Source organism: Schistocerca piceifrons, chromosome 1, assembly GCF_021461385.2.
Source record: "Schistocerca piceifrons isolate TAMUIC-IGC-003096 chromosome 1, iqSchPice1.1, whole genome shotgun sequence".
Taxonomy (NCBI): Eukaryota; Metazoa; Arthropoda; class Insecta; order Orthoptera; family Acrididae; genus Schistocerca; species Schistocerca piceifrons.
The window spans coordinates 1,205,411,610-1,205,431,578 of NC_060138.1; the positions used below are offsets into that span (position 1 = coordinate 1,205,411,610).

The 19,969-nt window shown below is 46.8% G+C and overlaps 1 protein-coding gene across 1 annotated transcript in view; it reads left to right on the top strand.

The window, feature by feature from the left end:
* The first annotated feature begins 3,298 nt into the window (after positions 1-3,298).
* Positions 3,299-19,969, top strand: part of LOC124779384 (ras-GEF domain-containing family member 1B-like) — a 318,387-nt gene continuing 301,716 nt past the window's right edge. The window contains exons 1-3 of the mRNA XM_047253708.1: positions 3,299-3,478; positions 6,518-6,736; positions 15,937-16,206. Of these exons, the coding sequence (XP_047109664.1) occupies positions 3,299-3,478; positions 6,518-6,736; positions 15,937-16,206 (669 nt within the window). The remainder of the gene's footprint in view (positions 3,479-6,517; positions 6,737-15,936; positions 16,207-19,969) is intronic.

Sequence of the window (19,969 nt, forward strand, 5' to 3'; positions counted from 1 at the left end):
GGGCAATTCGAGAAGGACAATGCAACACCCTACACGTCCACAATTGCTACAGATAGTCTCCAGGAACACTCTTTTGTGTTTAAACACTTCCACTGCCCACCAAACGCCCCAGACATGAACATTATTGTGCATATTTGGGATGCCTTGTAACGTACTCCACTCCCTAGTAGTCTTACGGATTTATGGAAATCCCTGCAGGATTAATGGTATCATTTGCATCCAACACTCCTTCAGACATTAGTAGTGTCCATGCCACGTCGTGTTGTGACACTTCTGCCTGTCGCGGAGGCCCTACATCATATTAGCCAGGTGTACCAGTTTCTTTGGCTATTCTAGAATCGTACACGGTGCATGCGCTGTCCCAAAACTTGGCCTGTGGCGCCGTCCGTAGAACACACCGGCGCCAGTGTTGTATGACAGTCAAAGACTATCCTCGCCACAGGAGCTGGCGCACTTGGCGTCGCTGGCCGCTGTGGCCGAGCGGTTCTAGGCGCTTGAGTCCAGAACCGTGCTGCTGCTACAGTCGCAGGTTCGAATCCTGCCTCGGGCATGGATGTGTGTGATGTCCTTAGGTTAGTTAGGTTTAATTAGTTCTAAGTCTAGGGGACTGATGACCTCAGGTGTTAAGTCCCATAGTGCTTAGAGCCATTTGAACCATTTGAACACTTGGCGTCAGTGTTTAAAGAGAACGGATACGCTGAGAAGCAGATTCATCTGCCTGTGGAGTTAGGACCATTACCGGAGCTACTGGGAGAGGAGTGTAGAGCTGTGGCTTTTGTTCCTTATGCTGGAATGCTATCCTTTAAGACTGGAAGATTTTTAAGGAGTTTCGACTTTTGAAGAATGTCACCACAATTGCGACATAAAGTCGCGTTTGAAGTAGGCGACCAGGTTACAAGCGTATGTTGTTACGTAAACCTCTTATGACCTTTATGTCTTCGTGCAGCTTGGTGGCTAAGTCCTGAACGCAACGTATTGTTCAAATGGCTTTGAGCACTATGGGACTTAACTTCTGAGGTCATCAGTCCTCTAGAACTTAGAACTACTTAAACCTAACTAACCTAAGGACATCACACACATCCATGCCCGAGGCATACAGCGCAATATATTACGAGCAATAAAGTTGTTATATTTTTGACGTATAACTTTTTGAGTATTGAGCACTCTAGCTTTTACACGGAGGTGACAAAAGTCATGGGAGACCTCCTAATATCGTGTTGGACCTCCTTTTGCCCGGAGTATTGCAGCATCTCGGTGTGGCGTGGATGCAAGTCCTTGCAAGTGCTCTGCAGAAATTTTGAACCATGCTGCGCCTATAGCCGTCCATACTTCCGAAAGTTCCGCTGTTGCAGGATGTTGTGCACGAACTGACTTCTCGATTATGTCCCATAAATGTTCGACGGGATACATGTCGGGTGATGTGGCTAACCAAATCGTTCGCTCGAACTGGCCAGAATGTTCTTTAACTAACAACTGTACCCCGGTCACATGACATGGTTTTCTGGCAACCTGAAGTCTACGAATGGCTGCAAATGGTCTCCGAGTTGCCGAACATAACCGATTACAGTCAATGGTGGGTTCAGTTGGACTGGAACATTCCATGTAAACACAGCCCACAACAATATGGAACCACAACCAGCTTGCACAGTACCACGTTCGCAACTTGGGTCCACTGCTTCGTGGTGACTACGCCACACTCGAACCGTGCGATCAGCTCTTATCAGCGGAAATTGTGTCACAGTTTTCCAGTCGTCTGGGTTCCAACCGAATGGTCAAGAGCCCAGGAGAAGCGCTGCAGACTCTCCTGCTGCCGCAGCCCATTGACGACAAATTTCGCCGTTCTGTCCTAACGGATGCGTCGTTTCGTCGTACGTCCGACAGTGTTTCCTTCATTACTTAAACAGGGAACACTGCATGGAATTTAACGAGAACCTGATAGTTGCCGCTACGTCTGGTTTTTGGGACAGTGTTTATTAGCAGTCAGTTAAAGTTGTTTGCAGACTTTTGATTATTACAGACCAGGGTTTTCCTCTTAGCGGGACGTGAAATCCTGTATTGTCTTGCATCAAAGCACAACGGACTTTGATGCGCCCCGAGTGCTGGAGAGGCAATCTTTCATTCGATACGCTGTTGGCGTCGGTGCCTACTACGGCAGTCGCCCCACAAGCCCAGTCTTGGGGGCAGCGCTGGTGATGGATGGCGCATGCGCCGTGGACGGTGCGGGAACTTGGATAGGACGACGGTTCACACCGTTGGCATTAGTTTTCAGCTGGACTTAGCAACATCAACGTCTCTCTTGTAGTTGGCCGACAGTGGATATCGAGGATTTAGGATTTAGTATGTGGTAGAAAACACGAGGAGACTACCGAGAACTATTTAGCGGGGTAAGTAGGCACGGAAATTGGTAGTATTTTTGCTATGAAACCAGTGCCAATACACGCTGATTTCTTTAAAGTCAATACCGCCATTTGACTGATGTTTATTTGCAGTGTTACATTTACACTTACACTATCATGATTTCGGCTTCAAAGTGCCATTACCAAGTGTTTTAAGTGTCATATAGTGCCTAAGATGGCATACTCTCGTATTTAAAATCCATTGTTAGACACATCGTCTAAGGGCATGTGTGTAATAGTGCATTACCAAGTGTTTTAAGTATCATATAGTGCCTAAGATGGCATACTCTCGTATTTAAAATACACTGTTAGACACATTGTCTAAGGGCATGTGTCTAGTAGCGCATTTTAAATACGAGAGTGTGCCATCTTAGGCACTATATAACACATAAACACTCTATAATGGCACTTTGAAGCTGAAATCGTGATCGTGTAAGTGTAAATGTAACACTACAAATAAACAACAGTCAAATGGCGGTACTGACTTTAAAGAAATAAATTATGACTGTGGCCCCGTATTATGAAAAAAATGCGAAATATTTATGCAGATGTAGCTGTTGAATGTGCGAGATAAATAAAAATCGTTACCGTACATGAAGTACTGTGGTATGGGCCGGCATCAAGTTATTTATAACATTTTTCTGTTACGGAGCGTGGGATAAACATCTGCTAGTGTGGAGCAGCCGCTGGGGAACCCCCCTTAGAGACAGAGCGAGCACGTATCTTGCATCTCCGCCCTCAGCTAGGTTCAGGGCCGGCGCAGGCTGCGAGGTGATGATTGGCTTTCGTCGCAAGTCGTGAACGGAGCCTTTATCTTTCTTGTTCTCCTCCTCCGCCTCGGCTGTTGGAATGAAGCGACAAATCCAACAGGAGAGAGCGGAGACGGCCCACTCGCTAGAGGAATGGCCGCCACGTGGGGGCGATCTAATACGCGGCGCGTGCATTCCGCGCACGTCCAAACCTTCCGAGAGTCGAATTTCCGCGAGGTTTGCGCGCTGAGCTGCACTGTGCGCCCCGAGTTACGGCCCAAGTTTCGGGAAGCAATTTTCCCCCGCCGAGACGGCGGGCGATTATCCATTCAGGTAGCCGACATGAATGACTGCTGCAGGTTCAAAGTCAGTCCGGGAGGCGGAGTTACTGCGACAGCGACTTAACTTCAGCACTAATAACTGGCGCAGGACAACTTACTACGTGGCTGATAAAGAACGAATTCGGGAAGGGACTAATAAGGGATGGTGTACGCGCTGCCATTTTATACTACAGAAAGTGAAGAAAAAATTTAGCGGAATCTGTGGACTAGAACCCCTCATTGTGAAAAAGAAAAAAAAATGTCAGTTTTTCGGCAGCAAATTAGCCGCTCAGCTGTTACCAGGTCATGTAGCCATGCAGTATGATCTCACTTTAATAACAATTGACCATGCTGCTAGAAGGAATACGAAACGCTGCACATTTAATTTTCGCGTGTCCTAACGCTACATTTGTCTGCATTCTAGTGACCCAGCGACAACTCTGAATTACTGATAACAGAGTCGTACATTCGGGATTTCCGTTGTGTGAAGACAGAGTTTGAACAAAAGTAAAACTACAAACTCTGCTTCGTCACTACGCTCGCTGCTGCTATCCTAAATTTTGAAATACGAGACAGTTATAGGAATCATTTATTTTTTCACCCTTTTCCGTCTAGCGACTATTCTTGTCCTGATGCAGTTGGATTTTCCTTACGTCCAGCAAGACAATTCAGTTCTCTACATGCTGGTCGCCGGAACATATACTCACATATACTCTACTTGAAATAAGTGTACACGACCTATGACACCTTTAAATCACTTCTCTCTCGCTCTCTCCTCTTTTTTAAGTAACTGTTAGACATATGTTCTAAATGATAGCAATGTTAACGAAAGGGAGGTCGGTATCTCGAAGCACTAACCTAAAATAAAGTATCTCGGCTTAAGACTTCTGATTTATGAAGATGCCTAGTTTATGCACGAAACTGGCGAGAAACAGAGGGAATAAAAAGAACTGAATAATACATATAAATTACTTTTCACCATACAAAGGAAGTCCTGTTTTCTGCATACGGTTCTACTGTAACGTATCGTTTGTACTTGATGCAGCTGTGAGTACGACACCAATGACATTTAGCATATTCACTCTTCACCTCTGTCATCAATGAAAGTTGTTGTCGATCTTCATCACACCCGCCAGTCACAGTTCTGATGCCTGATATTCACCTCCAACATCAATGACAGTTCCACAGTTCTGATGCCTGATGTTCACCTCCAACATCAATGACAGTTCCACAGTTCTGATGCCTGATGTTCACCTCCAACATCAGTGACATTTCCAGTGTTCAACGTGCACCTCTGACATCAGCGACATTGCTCATAGTCGATATTCACCTCAATGATAGTTCTATAGTCAATTTCACCTTCGACACCGGTGACTACTTTTATAGTCGATGGTCGCCCGTGATATTAATGATAGTTCCATTCTTTGATGTTCAGTTGCAACATCACTGTGAGTTGCCATAGCCGTTGTCGATCTCTGACATCAATGAGGGCACCTGTATTCGGAGTGCATCTCTTATGTCAATAACAGTTTCTGTATTAGGTGTTCAGCTCCGATATCAATGGCAGTCCCCATAGTCGATGTTCATCTCCCACTTAAATGACAGTTTCAATAATCGATATTTCTCTGCGACATCAGTGATAGCTCCAGTCTTCATCTCCGACATCAGAGATAGTTCCAGTGTTCATTGTTTATGTGGTATGCGTACTGTAAGACCTTCAGTACACACACCATCAGATTATTTGACTTGTCGCTCTAACGAAGTAGGCGAGTGTCAGCAATATGTCTCGTGGTCTTATCGTGACGTGTTTATCTTCTTCCGTTAGGTCAGACGATAGAAATGCCACTTGCACGCTTAGAGTAGCAGATTGACGGTGACCAACTTTAAACAGAACTTGATTAATTTTCACACACATTTATTAAAATTATAACAAGCATAAAAATTACTTAACTTGGTTCTGGATGCTATTTACAATTGACAATCTGAAGTTCCTTTGGTATTGATTCAAATGGCTCTGAGCACTATGGGACTTAACATCTGTGGTCATCAGTCACCTAGAACTTAGAACTACTTAAACCTAACTAACCTAAGGTCATCACACACATCCATGTCCGAGGCAGGATTCGAACCTGCGACCGTAGCAGTCGCGCGGTTCCGGACTGAGCACCTAGAACCGCGAGACCACCGCGGCCGGCCCTTTGGTATTGGTACGTTAATCTTATTCTCACATATACCTCTGATACTTGCCAAAAGTGTCTATACATTTATCTTCATGGCTATGTACAGCAATATGGTAATCTTATTAGGCGCAGACTGAAACTTGACCATAGACTGGTACAGACAAATGCAGACTTGTACAGACTGGTGCAGACAAATGCAGACTGACTAATCGGAGGTCTGTACACTCGTTATAATACCTCCCGCGTTCATGTATCACTGCGCGAGTATGATCCGCGAGGAGAAAAGGTTCTACGTTAGCAGCAATCTCATTGGCTGTGTTACATATTAATACGCGGATCGGCGGAAGCAGAATTTGGTCCGTCTCTATGGCAGCGCCATCTCGTAGTGCGGAGACAGACGAGCGCTGCGCCTGCGCTGTTGTGATTAGCGGGGCGCGCTCTAGTGGGAAAGTTGTGTACGCGCTGACTACGCGGAACTATGTACACAACAGTTTACCTTCACATTCAGTGAGAGTTTCCGAAGTCTATGTTCAGTTCCAACATGAAAGAAGTTCGAGCTTTCTTTGTTCATTTCTGACATCAGTGACAGTTCCAGTATTTTATGTTCACCTCTGACGTTTGTGCCACTACACATAGTTGGTATACACCTGCCACATCATTGATTGTTACCATTGTTGATGTTCACCTCTGACATGAATGACTGTTCCGGAAGATGACGGCCACCTCTGACATCAGTTCTAGTAGATCTTCACCAGCAACATCCGTGGCAGTTGCTGCAGCTGTTGTTCACGACCAACATATCAGTGCCAGTTCCAGTGTTGAGTGTGCACTTCTGACAGATGTTCACTGAGACGCTTGCCGCGGTGTTGCAGGCGCTGGTGTACCGGGACGGCGGGAACCTGGTGTCGGGCTCGCTGGACGCGCTCGTGCAGCACGTCGTGCCCACGGCCGACTACTACCCGGACCGCGCCTACCTGTTCGCCTTCCTGCTCAGCTCGCGGCTCTTCATCAAGCCGCACGAGCTGCTCGGCGAGGTGTGCGCCATCTGCGAGCAGCAGCAGAAGCTCGGCGAGAAGCACCCGGCGCACAAGGTGAGGCCGGCTCGCTGCGGCGTCTTAAAGATCCGCACTGCGCCTCACAGAGCGAACCCCAAAACATAAACAAACTCGTCGTATTCTGGAGCTATACTCCTAGCAGCACACTGTGACTTTTAGGCCTCTCTGACAAACGCTGTAAGTGCGCTTATATTTATCTCCATGATAATGAAAGTACAGGGTGATCAAAAAGTCAGTATAAATTTGAAAACTTAATAAGCCACGGAATAATGTAGACAGAGAGGTAAAAATTGACACACATGCTTGGAATGACAGATGGCGCGTGAAAGATCTCGTTTGGTGATGATCGTGTGCTCAGCCACCACTTTCGTCATGCTTCGCCTCCCAGGTCCCCAGACCTCAGTCCGTGCGATTATTGGCTTTGGTGTTACCTAAAGTCGCAAGTGTATCGTGATCGACCGACATCTCTAGGGATGCTGAAAGACAACATCCGACGCCAATGCCTCACCATAACTCCGGACATGCTTTACAGTGCTGTGCACAACATTATTCCTCGACTACAGCTATGTTTGAGGAATGATGTTGGATATATTGAGCATTTCCTGTAAAGAACATCATCTTTGCTTTGTCTTACTCCGTTATGCCAACTGTTGCTATTCTGATCAGATGAAGCGCCATCTGTCGGACATTTTTTGAACTTTTGTATTTTTCTTTGGTTCTAATAAAACCCCATGTCATTCGAAGCATGTGTGTCAATTTTTACCTCTCTATCTACAGTATTCCGTGATTTATTCAGTTTTGAAATTTATACTGACGTTTCGTCACCCGGTACATATACTGTACTCCGTAGCGTTATCCACACTTGAAAGGCGGAAGCTTGTTCATGATATTACTTTTTTACTAGACGAAATGTTGCTAATGTAGACCCACTATCAGGTCTGCGTCTGATGATTAACTGATGATAAGCTCACTGAACAAAAAATTTAGTCTCCCCTACAGAACTCTTACAAGCAGCATTTAATACCGTGTAATTCCTCCCCTGGACTTGCCTGGATTCGGTCAAGAGGGGAGTCCACATTGAGCCACTCTCTGAGGGTTTAATAGCATAATTCTACCAAACTGTAGTTGTACTGACGTCGGTGTCTTACTCGCTATTCCAGCATGAACATGGATGAAGAGTATCAGACGGATGCCATATTCCTTGACTTCCGGAAAGCGTTTGACTCGGTGCCCCACTGCAGACTCCTAACTAAGGTACGAGCGTATGGGATTGGTTCCCAAGCATGTGAGTGGCTCGAAGACTTCTTAAGTAATAGAACCCAGTACGTTGTCCTCGATGGTGAGTGTTCATCGGAGGTGATGGTATAATATGGAGTGCCCCCAGGGAAGTGTGGTAGGTCCGCTGTTGTTTTCTATCAACATAAATGATCTTTTGGATAGGGTGGATAGCAATGTGCGGCTGTTGCTGATGATGCTGTGGTGTACGGGAAGGTGTTGTCGTTGAGTGACTGTAGGAGGATACAAGATGACTTGGACAGGATTTGTGATTGGTGTAAATAATGGCATCTAACTCTAAATATAGATAGATGTAAATTAATGCAGATGAATAGGAAAAAGAATCCCGTAATGTTTAAATACTCCATTAGTAGTGTAGCGCTTGACGCAGTCACGTCGATTAAATATTTGGGCGTAAAATTGCAGAGCGATATTAAATGGGACAAGCATGTAATGGCAGTTGTGGGGAAGGCGGATAGTCGCCTTCATTGGTAGTATTTTGGGAAGATGTGGTTCATCTGTAAAGGAGACCGCTTATAAAACACTAATACGACCTATTCTTGAGTACTGCTTGAGGGTTTCGGATCCATCTCAGGTCGGATTGAGGGAGGACATAAAAGCAATTCAGAGGCGGGCTGTTAGATTTGTTACTGGTAGGTTTGATCATCACGCGAGTGTTACGGAAATCCTTGAGGAACTCGGGTGGGAGTCTGTAGAGGAGAGGAGGCGTTATTTCGTGAATCGCTACTGAGGATATTTAGAGAACCAGCATTTGAGGCTGACTGCAGTACAATTTTATTGCCGCCAAGTTACATTTCGCGGAAAGACCAGAAAGATAAGATAAGACAGATTAGGGCTCGTACAGAGGCATATAGGCCGTCATTTTTCCCTCGTTCTGTTTGGGAGTGGAACAGGGAGAGAAGATGCTAGTTGTGGTACGAGGTACCCTCCGCCACGCACCGTATGGTGGATTGCTGAGTATGTATGTAGATGTAGCACAGATTTCCCGTCGGGTTCACGTCAAGTAATTTTGGAAGCTAATCTACATGTTCATTCAGGAAATCAGCCACATATCCTTCTACCTCACTGAACTTGTGTGTTGTCGCCTTCATGTACCTGTGTCAGTAATGGTCTCTTGCGTGGTGACTGACTTCAACTGTCCACTGCATGCAATTCCTGTCGCAGTCTTTTCTCGCTGACTCATTGTCTGCAGAAATTCCTTTTTAATTTGAAGGCGATTTTGATTTCCAAGCCGCGACACAGTCACCGGTTCCTGCTCCCTCCGTTGTTCATCTCTGCTCACATCAACCGCTGGCTACGAAGACAATATTTTGGCACAAACAACGAGAGGCAGACCAGCTTAGGGAATTGACGGGAAGCACAGGTGGCTGCTTTCTGTGACGAGGGCACTGGAATGTTTGTACAACGCCACGACAGATATGTGTGTCGGAGCGGCGGCTATTTAGATAGGTAGCTGGAAGTTGTGGCTAACTGTTACGAATAAAAAAAAGTTGATTTTCACCGTGGTTTTCATTTCACGACCGATCGGACCTTACTTTCCGAACAGCCCTCGTCCTTCGAAATTATAAAAGTTGCGGTCGCAAGCTAGATTTGTTATACTAATAGTAATTCCGTGAAAATGTTAAAATAAAAGAAAGCTGTCGCGAGACACTCTGCACGCAGACGTGCTGCACTCGTGCTGTAGTCCCCGGCAGCTTGTGGCGTGTCGAATGACCGGCCGCCCACCGGCTGATCGGCGGCGCGCCTGCCGCGAGCTACACGTCCGCCAGCGAGGTACACGTGTTGTGCGGTCAGCGGAACGCCCCTGCGCGCAGGTTAATGCTGCCGCCGCCCGCCGCCTCATTCGCCGTTAGTCGCACGAACTGCCCCGCGGACCGCACACTGGTCGATGATAAGCTCGCCCGCTCCATTGCGGGAGCACTTCGTCAGAAAATGTGCACAAGGTCTCTTACGTTTTTCTTATCACACTGGCTGCCTCTGGACGAAGTAAATTGACCTTTTCCTTTTTCCCACATACAGGGTGACAATTATTGAACTATACGAAAAAAAACGTAAATTAGTTACAAACTACAACGTGTAAACACTTTATTCAACATGTAAACCTCACTACAGATAAACAGCTTTACGTTATGACATGTTCGATATGCCAGCCATCATTGGTGATGATGTGGCGCAGACGAATAGCGATATTCTGCATGACCCGCTGAAGTGTCGGAAATCGAAGCTGTCGATGACCTCCGGAATGCCTGTTTTCCGCTCAGCAATGGTTTTGGGGTTTTTGCTGTACACCTTGTCTCTAATACAGCCCCACAAAAAGGAGGCGAATGTGTTCAGATCCGGAGAACATGGCGTCCAATCTAGGCCCATGCCACTGGCCTCTGGGTACCCCAGAGCCAGAATGCGGCCCCAAAGTGCTCCTCCAGGCCATCAAACACTCTCCTGCTTCGTTGGGGTCGAGCTACGTCTTGCACGAACCACATCTGGTCGACATCAGAGTCACTTTGCGTAATGGGAATGAAATCATCTTCCCAAATCTTGACGTACCGTTCGGTAGTCACCGTGCCGTCAAGGAATGTCGCACCGATTATTCGGTGACTGGACACTGCACGCCACCAGTCACCGGAGAGAGTGAAGAGATTTCTCCATCGCGAAATGTGGATTTTCAGTTCCCCAAATGCGCCAATTTTGCTTATTGACGAACCCATCCACATGAAAGTGGACTTCTTGGTTAAACCGAACCATATGCGCATACTAATTCCTATTATGCCCTACGGCGAACTGTGCAGTTTTAAAGTCCTAACACAAGCCGATCTGAAGTTATGAAGATTTTTTTCCATATAGTTCAATTATTGTCACCCTCTAATTTCTGTTATAAAGCTCTTTCGACATGTGTGTTTAGAATATGTATCGATACAACACGGGTAAAATATAGAACAACTTCAGGATATAAAGTCGAAAGAAGTTATAATTTTTTCACAAAATGGTACTTTGCGTTCTTATGCCGAGAGCGTTCGCAAAACGTACGTGTATAGTTTTAAAAATTACGGTCATAAAGTACGTTGAGAAAGGTAAACCCGTCATCAACTCAAAGGTCGGTTTGAGCATTACAGTGCTTTACTGGGCCTCTTTCTGTTGGAAGAGGTATGACTTTCCCTTCCTTCAGCATCTGAACTGAATTATCCCCCTACAGTTAAAAGTGATCTCCAAATTCGACATTCTCCACATTAACAAATCTATCCAAAAATGAAAATAGTCACAAGTGACAGATGCCAATCTTACGATTGGTGCGGAGGTAAAATATGTCTATATTCTAAAATTTGTAGGTGTAGATGTTATTAAACGAAATGTTGTGCATCATAAGTTATAAGTAAAAAGCTGTTGCCTTTTGAAATATAAAATTTGACGTTTGTCTTTATATACACCACTCTGCAAAACTTAAGGACTAGATAGATGAATTAATTTAACATAGTAACAATCGATGGAAATGAACTAGAGTGCGGGAGCGTACTATCTATGGTCTCCCAGAAGTGTGTAGAAAGCTAAAAGCTGGACGACGCATTTTGTGAGCTCAGTATGACTATAGCTCCAAACGGGGCTGGCCACGCAACACGAGGCCAGTTGAAGGAACGCAAAAAAAGTGTGTGTGTGTGTGTGTGTGTGTGTGTGTATTTGTGTGTCAAACAGCGAGCATTTACGGCACCCAGCGGTGCTGTTCTTCATTAAAACATAGCCTGGACACATTTAGATGCCTTTACAGGGGAAAGAATGAGCGGGGAAGTAGAAGAAGGGCGAAGTGTGACGATTGTAGTCCATGAGTTTGGTATTGCTCTCAGCATAGTTTAGCGTACATAGAGAGCTTTCCGAACCGTAAGAGCTGCTGCCCGAAGTAGAGGAGGCGGTCAACTTTGGTTGGCTACAGCAGTAGACGACCGCTACATGGGGCAACAGGCCAGAGGGGATCCACGTCGAACAGCGGGTGCAGTTGCTAGTGCATTTGACTCGACTGCAAGGCACGCAATTTCACGCTCCGCTCTAGCACTTCAACTGCATAGGTGTGTTCTCTTTGCTCGACGACGGACGTTGTGTTCCGTTGACACCCGCACATCGTTGGCAGTGTTTGCCACGGTGCAAGTAGCATAGGGACTGAGGAGTCATCTCGCTTGCTCTTCCCAGATGATAGCAGATTCAGTCTGAGCAGTGATTTTAGACGTAGATTTAGACTCATGTAACGAGAGGTGGGAACACGTAATACACCTAGGAACATTGTCGGACGTGATCCTTGTAGTGGTCCGGGTGTTACGGGCTGGGTAGACATAATGTTGCAGTTAATGTCAATGTGACACTGTGCTCCTTTCCTATGTGCGTATTTTCGTGGGTGCATGCGGCGCTGACTTCATTTTTATGAATAACAACGAACGAAATTCGGCGAATGGATTGGCCTGCCTGTTCCCTCGACATAAACTTGTGAGATGCGTTTGGGAGACTATTACAGGAAGTCCACATCCACCAACAAGCATCCAGCAGTTCTCAACCACGCCGGTGAAGGAATGTAACGCCGTACCACAGGAGCATGTGGCTAACAAGCGAGCACGCTTCAGAACATGCACTGGTGTCTGTTCAGGTCACACACCCTATTAAGGACCATGTCACGCCTTTTGTAGTATCCAGGGGACCAGGATGAATCGCGGTGATATCAGTGTAATTAATTTCTTTAAACATTAGTGTCATTTCCATTCATCTCATTACGTATTTGTATCAGTTAATTTCTGTACATACCTGTAACAGTTCTGTCGATGTATGTTCCAAATTTTATCGACCTATATTACTTGGCAGTGACACGTCATTGGAAAGTTATTTTCATCTGTAAATTTTGCACCCCATTGTATGTATAAAAACTGAACAGTTCACTGCACTAATTTGTGAGAAGTGAGAAGGGTGTGAGGAGAGATGTTGCAGGAGAGTGTTTTGGAAAGGCTCTGAATTATAACCGATGGTAGGAAAGAACCTCACCTCAGCCAAGGTTTCCGAAAGAGATGGGCGAACATAAAGAGAAGAGGAACTCAGAGTGGAAAATAAGTATTTAGTTAAACCTCTAAGGGGGGGGGGGGTAGATCTCTGGGGTGATTTAGTGGTCGGGTGGTTGAGAACGGGTAAAGTTTCGTTGACATCATGTGGAGAAAGCGTAGGTGCAAACTTGAGGTGTTGTGTTGGCACAAGCGTACAGGGTATAAAGGCTGATAATGCCGATAGGGTGTTTTTGAGAAGTGTAGCGAATCGGGAAGTGGTCATTGTGGTACAGAAGAGAGGGTGAGGGAATCAGTACGTTTACACAAAATTATAAGATAGACTCCATATGTGTAGAGTACTGTGGAGGAATACATAAAACACGTCCATCATCGAGTAGCTACACGGCAAGTTCCAGAAGACATGGAAAATGGCATATTGAGTCAGCAGTAAGTGCTAGCACCAAAGAAGTTAATCTGTGTGCAAGTTGCATATTCTTTTGAGTCCCAAAATATACGGCCAATCTGGTTTCTCAATTGGTAGCGCCCACAAGGCACTACGAAAGCGTTTTTAGACCATTAGTACAGAATTTGTACTCTTTATGAGTGTTTGGATGAATGTATTGCAAAACGTATAGCTTTTTGTTAGTGATTCATGTCGTCTGTAGTACGAGATGCAGATACAGTTTAGTGACTCGTTCTGATCTTATGAGGCACTGCCCCTCCTCGATGGATATGTTAATACAGGACAATTCATTCATTGGGTCTGCAAAAAATCGAATTCAGCTGCACACGTCCCCTTTGCGCACACCGAAAGTAAGTATTCTGTGTACAATACCATGGAGCCATTATGCACTACATATAAATGGTGATAACCACCTGCAGTGCGTGTACAGCAGGACAATGTTGGGGCTGATACAGCCTACAGGAACATTACTTTCTTGGAGCAGTGATTGGATTTAGAAGTGATTGGTTAGAGGTTGTAGCGACCTCGTTGTCCAGTTTTACATCGAACAGTTACACTCCTGGAAATTGAAATAAGAACACCGTGAATTCATTGTCCCAGGAAGGGGAAACTTTATTGACACATTCCTGGGGTCAGATACATCACATGATCACACTGACAGAACCACAGGCACATAGACACAGACAACAGAGCATGCACAATGTCGGCACTAGTACAGTGTATATCCACCTTTCGCAGCAATGCAGGCTGCTATTCTCCCGTGGAGACGATCGTAGAGATGCTGGATGTAGTCCTGTGGAACGGCTTGCCATGCCATTTCCACCTGGCGCCTCAGTTGGACCAGCGTTCGTGCTGGACGTGCAGACCGCGTGAGACGACGCTTCATCCAGTCCCAAACATGCTCAATGGGGGACAGATCCGGAGATCTTGCTGGCCAGGGTAGTTGACTTACACCTTCTAGAGCACGTTGGGTGGCACGGGATACATGCGGACGTGCATTGTCCTGTTGGAACAGCAAGTTCCCTTGCCGGTCTAGGAATGGTAGAACGATGGGTTCGATGACGGTTTGGATGTACCGTGCACTATTCAGTGTCCCCTCGACGATCACCAGTGGTGTACGGCCAGTATAGGAGATCGCTCCCCACACCATGATGCCGGGTGTTGGCCCTGCGTGCCTCGGTCGTATGCAGACCTGATTGTGGCGCTCACCTGCACGGTGCCAAACACGCATACGACCATCATTGGCACCAAGGCAGAAGCGACTCTCATCGCTGAAGACGACACGTCTCCATTCGTCCCTCCATTCACGCCTGTCGCGACACCACTGGAGGCGGGCTGCACGATGTTGGGGCGTGAGCGGAAGACGGCCTAAGGGTGTGCGGGACCGTAGCCCAGCTTCATGGAGACGGTTGCGAATGGTCCTCGCCGATACCCCAGGAGCAACAGTGTCCCTAATTTGCTGGGAAGTGGCGGTGCGGTCCCCTACGGCACTGCGTAGGATCCTACGGTCTTGGCGTGCATCCGTGCGTCGCTGCGGTCCGGTCCCAGGTCGACGGGCACGTGCACCTTCCGCCGACCACTGGCGACAACATCGATGTACTGTGGAGACCTCACGCCCCACGTGTTGAGCAATTCGGCGGTACGTCCACCCGGCCTCCCGCATGCCCACTATACGCCCTCGCTCAAAGTCCGTCAACTGCACATACGGTTCACGTCCACGCTGTCGCGGCTTGCTACCAGTGTTAAAGACTGCGATGGAGCTCCGCATGCCACGGCAAACTGGCTGACACTGACGGCGGCGGTGCACAAATGCTGCGCAGCTAGCGCCATTCGACGGCCAACACCGCGGTTCCTGGTGTGTCCGCTGTGCCGTGCGTGTGATCATTGCTTGTACAGCCCTCTCGCAGTGTCCGGAGCAAGTATGGTGGGTCTGACACACCGGTGTCAATGTGTTCTTTTTTCCATTTCCAGGAGTGTATTTTGCTCTGGGGATATGTCAAGGATGCAGCTTACAGAAATCATCCTCTCATTAAGAATCCTGCAGAAAGAAAATTATCTCTGTGTTGTTGCAATTTCTTAATAAACATTCCATCAAGTGTTTAAGTACAAAGGAACGTCGTATTCAATGACGTGAACCTTATAGTGGGCCACTTTCAAGCACCTTTCTGAACATGGTCATTTTCTCGTAAGGTCGCATTGTTTAGCTGTCTTGCAGGCGCGCTGCAGTGGCGGCCGTGTAACGACGTGCGTCGTGTTGTGTGTTGTAGGAGCGGCTGTATAACGACGTGTTGTGTGTTGTAGGAGCGGCTGTATAACGACGTGTTGTGTGTTGTAGGAGCGGCTGTATAACGACGTGTTGTGTGTTGTAGGAGCGGCTGTATAACGACGTGTTGTGTGTTGTAGGAGCGGCTGTATAACGACGTTTTGTGTGTTGTAGGAGCGGCTGTATAACGACGTGTTGTGTGTTGTAGGAGCGGCTGAGTCGGTTCGTGCCGCGGCTGGTGCAGCTGCTGGGGGAGTGGAGCGAGACATTTCCGTACGACTTCCGCGACGAGCGCGTGATGGCGCACGTGCGCGCGCTGACGCAGCAGTGCGTGACGGCGGAGCCGGGCGTGCGGCGCGACGTGTCGGCGCTGCTGCAGGCGCTGCTGCACCGCCTCACGCAGCTCGAGGCCTACGAGGAGCGCCTGCGCTCCATGGCCCAGGAGGGCGCCGCCGGCTCCGTCGAGGCGCTCAGCCCGGTGAGTACTGGGGTGCCGGCGCGCTGCACGTGCCGCCGAGCTGCAGGTGTTCGCAGGTGGCAGGCGCTGCAAGTTGCAGGTGTTAACAGGTTACTCGTGCTGGCAATTTACATGTGCTGGCAAGCAGCATGTGTCTGCAAGATGCAGTTCTTGGCAAGCTGAAGGTTTTGTCGAATTACGGACGCTGCAGGTGTGGACATGTTGCAAGCGTTGGCAAGCTGCAGGCGTTGTCAATTTTCAGGTGTTGTCAAGTTGCATGCAGTGGCAATCTATGGGCGTTGGCAAGCTGCTGACGTTGTCAAGTGGCAGGCGGGGTCAATTTGAAGGCAGTGGCGAATTGCGAATGTTGGTAAGCCGAAGCTTTGGGCGAGCTGCAGGTACTGGCGAACTGCAAGTGTTGGGAAACTACAGTTGTTTACAGTTGGTAGCGAGCTGTAACGTCAGCCGCTAAAACACGGAATGTTTATCTTTCTGGCGAATGAAACGGCCCCATACGCTGACAATGAAAATGATGAATATCTTCAAAACGTCGATTTTTACTCAGGCATAGTGCGATTATAACACCAGAATTTCTTACAAGTGGATGTCATTGCGATAAATTCTGGGGCATAATTAATTAAGAGTTTATCTATAGTTTTATGCCTCTGAGTCGAATTGAAAGCGGCTTTAGTTTTCTTGAAATGTCGCACACGAGACAGGGTATGATCAAACCTATGCCATACATATTCTTGCTCCTAAAGGTGGACACTGAACGAGATCGTACTCTCTCACTTACAGAACCAAACACATTATACTGTACAGACGTATGTTCACCTGATAATAATACATGTTAACAATTATTTAAAACGAGACTTGCTAAATTTTTTATGAGGTAAGCTATGGTTCACTCGACATGAAGTGCTTTGTTGGACAGTGAAATCTGATGAATTAATACTTTAATATTCCAATTTGACCACTAAAATGGTTCTCCCTTTATGACAATGCCAATAAAATTTGCAACCCGCCTCATTTTTTAATTATTTACTTACTAACTATGAGGGTGTAATGACGTAAACATATATATGTTTGCGCCAAGCAGTACATTTTTTTGTGACAGAGAAAAGATCATAATAGCGAATTAGGATATTAAAGAGAGAAGAAAAATGGTTGACTCCTCGGACAGGAAGAAACATGCAGAACCGAGCACTCCACCTGTTTTCTCCGTAAGAAACTGAGGCCGAGGGGTCCCAATTTGAGTTATGCAGTGTGAGCACAATCTGTCCCTTATTACAAAAAACTGTTTCTAAGGAACTGTGCTAGATACAGCTATGAGGGTTCTTGCTAATGTGGCTTAACTCATACACTTTTTTACGGATATACCTCCATATATAGTCCGTTTCTTGTCCGTAGAGCTTCAAGGCAATGTTCATACTCTCTTTTCCATTATCTTTTCCGTCACTGTCTCAACAGCATCTCATATTGGCATCTTAAGAGTTTTCCCAGCATACTGCCACCAACACTTTGTCCTTAACGTAACCCCACATATAAAAACGAAAGGGGTTACGTCTGGTTAACGTGGTGGCCACGATGGGCTGTTGGACTGTCTCCACTGATCTATCTGTCTGGGAAGGTTTCATCCAAAAGCTGGTGAAAAATAGTTCTCAGTGTGAAAGCGCACCATCTTGCTGAAACACTGTCCACGGCTGAAATTTGAGCTACTGAGGTGCAGCGTGTAGTTTCAACATGCACAGGTAAACCGTTACCGTAATGGCAGGCTCAGCGAAAACTAATGGTCCAATAATTGTGTTCTTCATTAAGCAACACCACAAATTCACTTTCTGGTTGTCTCTTATTTTCTGTACTAGGATTTGTGGCTTCTTCGACCCCCAGATCTGGACAGTATGCTTGCTTATTTTCCCGGAGATATGAAAAGTCGTTTCATCGGTAAAGAAACTTTATCAACGTAGTCATTGTCTGCAGCGATTCGTTCCAGCGTGTTCCTAGCAAACTCAACACGTCTGCGCCTATTATCTGGCTGCAAAATCTGTGGGAGTTGCACTTTGTATGCACGGAAACGCAGTCGTTTGCGTCAAATCTCCACCACAGTGCTCTGAGGTACGTCTGCTTCTCTGGAAATACAACGCGTCGATTCTCGCGGGCTGTTTTGAAATGCAGTCACCAACACTGCCAGTCTCTTTAAATTTTTTGTAGCATTCCTTTGTTGCCCTTCACATCTGGCGGATCTCGACCATAGATACTTCGGAACATTTTGCTGAACCGTAGCAAGCGACCGTGTTTCATGGAATCACGAAACACATTCCGCCATTTCTTGCATTGACGCCGTTGTGGTAGCAGAATTCCTATCTTACTCTGCCTTTAACAAGAGAGAGAGAGAGAGAGAAAAGTTATCAGATGCTATGACAACACATGTGCAAGTGTATCCATAAAAACTTCGTGAGTTAAGCTATCATTTAAAAAAGAAAAAGAGAGACCGCACAGATATGTGGCAATGTGCCCATAACAAATTTTTGAGTAAAGCTACCATTAGCAGCAAACCGCATAGCTCACAGTTCCTTAGAAAAAAAAAAAAATTCTAATCAAGGAAAGAATTTACGGTGGCAGCGCTAGTGCCACGATCTTACTGGAATACGGGCTCTCTAAATTACCCAGGAGGATTTCACGGGAACAACATCTTTCTTCCAGCCACTGCTGTTTGCGTTTTACGGTCGTTTCTGTTACTATTTCATAAGGACTCTACCAGCCTGCTAGCGGGGGATCGTAGCAGCAGGTGACTGTATTCATTCGATTCCTACTGTAATGCCTACTTGATGAGGACTCCAAGCTGTTGAGATAGTTATACTCGTATGCGACCACACACTTGGCGAAAACAAGCGTTAGTCAAATAGAGAACGAGTATAACGGCACCTCGCGAGCCACTTAAGTTGCGCCCTCCACTTCGGGGAGAGTAACGAAGAGCAACAGAGAGGTTCGTAGAGTCAAGGGAAGGGAGTTGTTGAGGCGTCGTTTCGCGCAAAGCCCCCACTAAGCCGATACGCCATAATAACCAGCCAGCCAGGCCGCCCGCCTCGCAGCGGCAAATTCTTGTTCCGCCCTTTTTAGGAGAGTGTTTTCATCGCAGGCCTCTCCGTGTATCGCGGATGCTCCGGCGAGCTGGGAACACTGTCGGAGGCAGCCACGGGGAAAATGCTGCGTGGCGTAATTTGTGGAGGGCTGGCCGGGTGTGTAAACCGCGGCGCAGCGTGTTCCTCCAGATAACACGGCGGCCCTGGCTGCCTCGCCAGTCGCAGTGGGCGACCGGTGTATGCCGCCTCGCAGACTATCAACCTCACTTTCGTTGAAATGTCAAAAAACCTTTTCACGGAAATGTTTTACTTTCCTAGATCGCAAACATAGATATAAATTACAGTATGATGAGTTGACTACTTTCAGTTGTCAAGGCAACCATCGTCATGTCTGCGAACTAGAACGAAAAACATGGAATCGCGTTAGAAAAATCTTTTTCTTAAAAAGCTTAAAGTGCTTGAAGGAAACACAAATATAAAGGTAATAACTTTATGGTTCAAATGGCTCTGAGCACTATGCGACTTAACTTCTGAGGTCATCAGTCGCCTAGAACTTAGAACTAATTAAACCTAACTAACCTAAGGACATCACACACGTCCATGCCCGAGGCAGGATTCGAACCTGCGACCGTTGCGGTCGCTCGGTTCCAGACTGTAGCGCCCAGAACCGCACGGCCACTCCGGCCGGCCGGTAATAACTT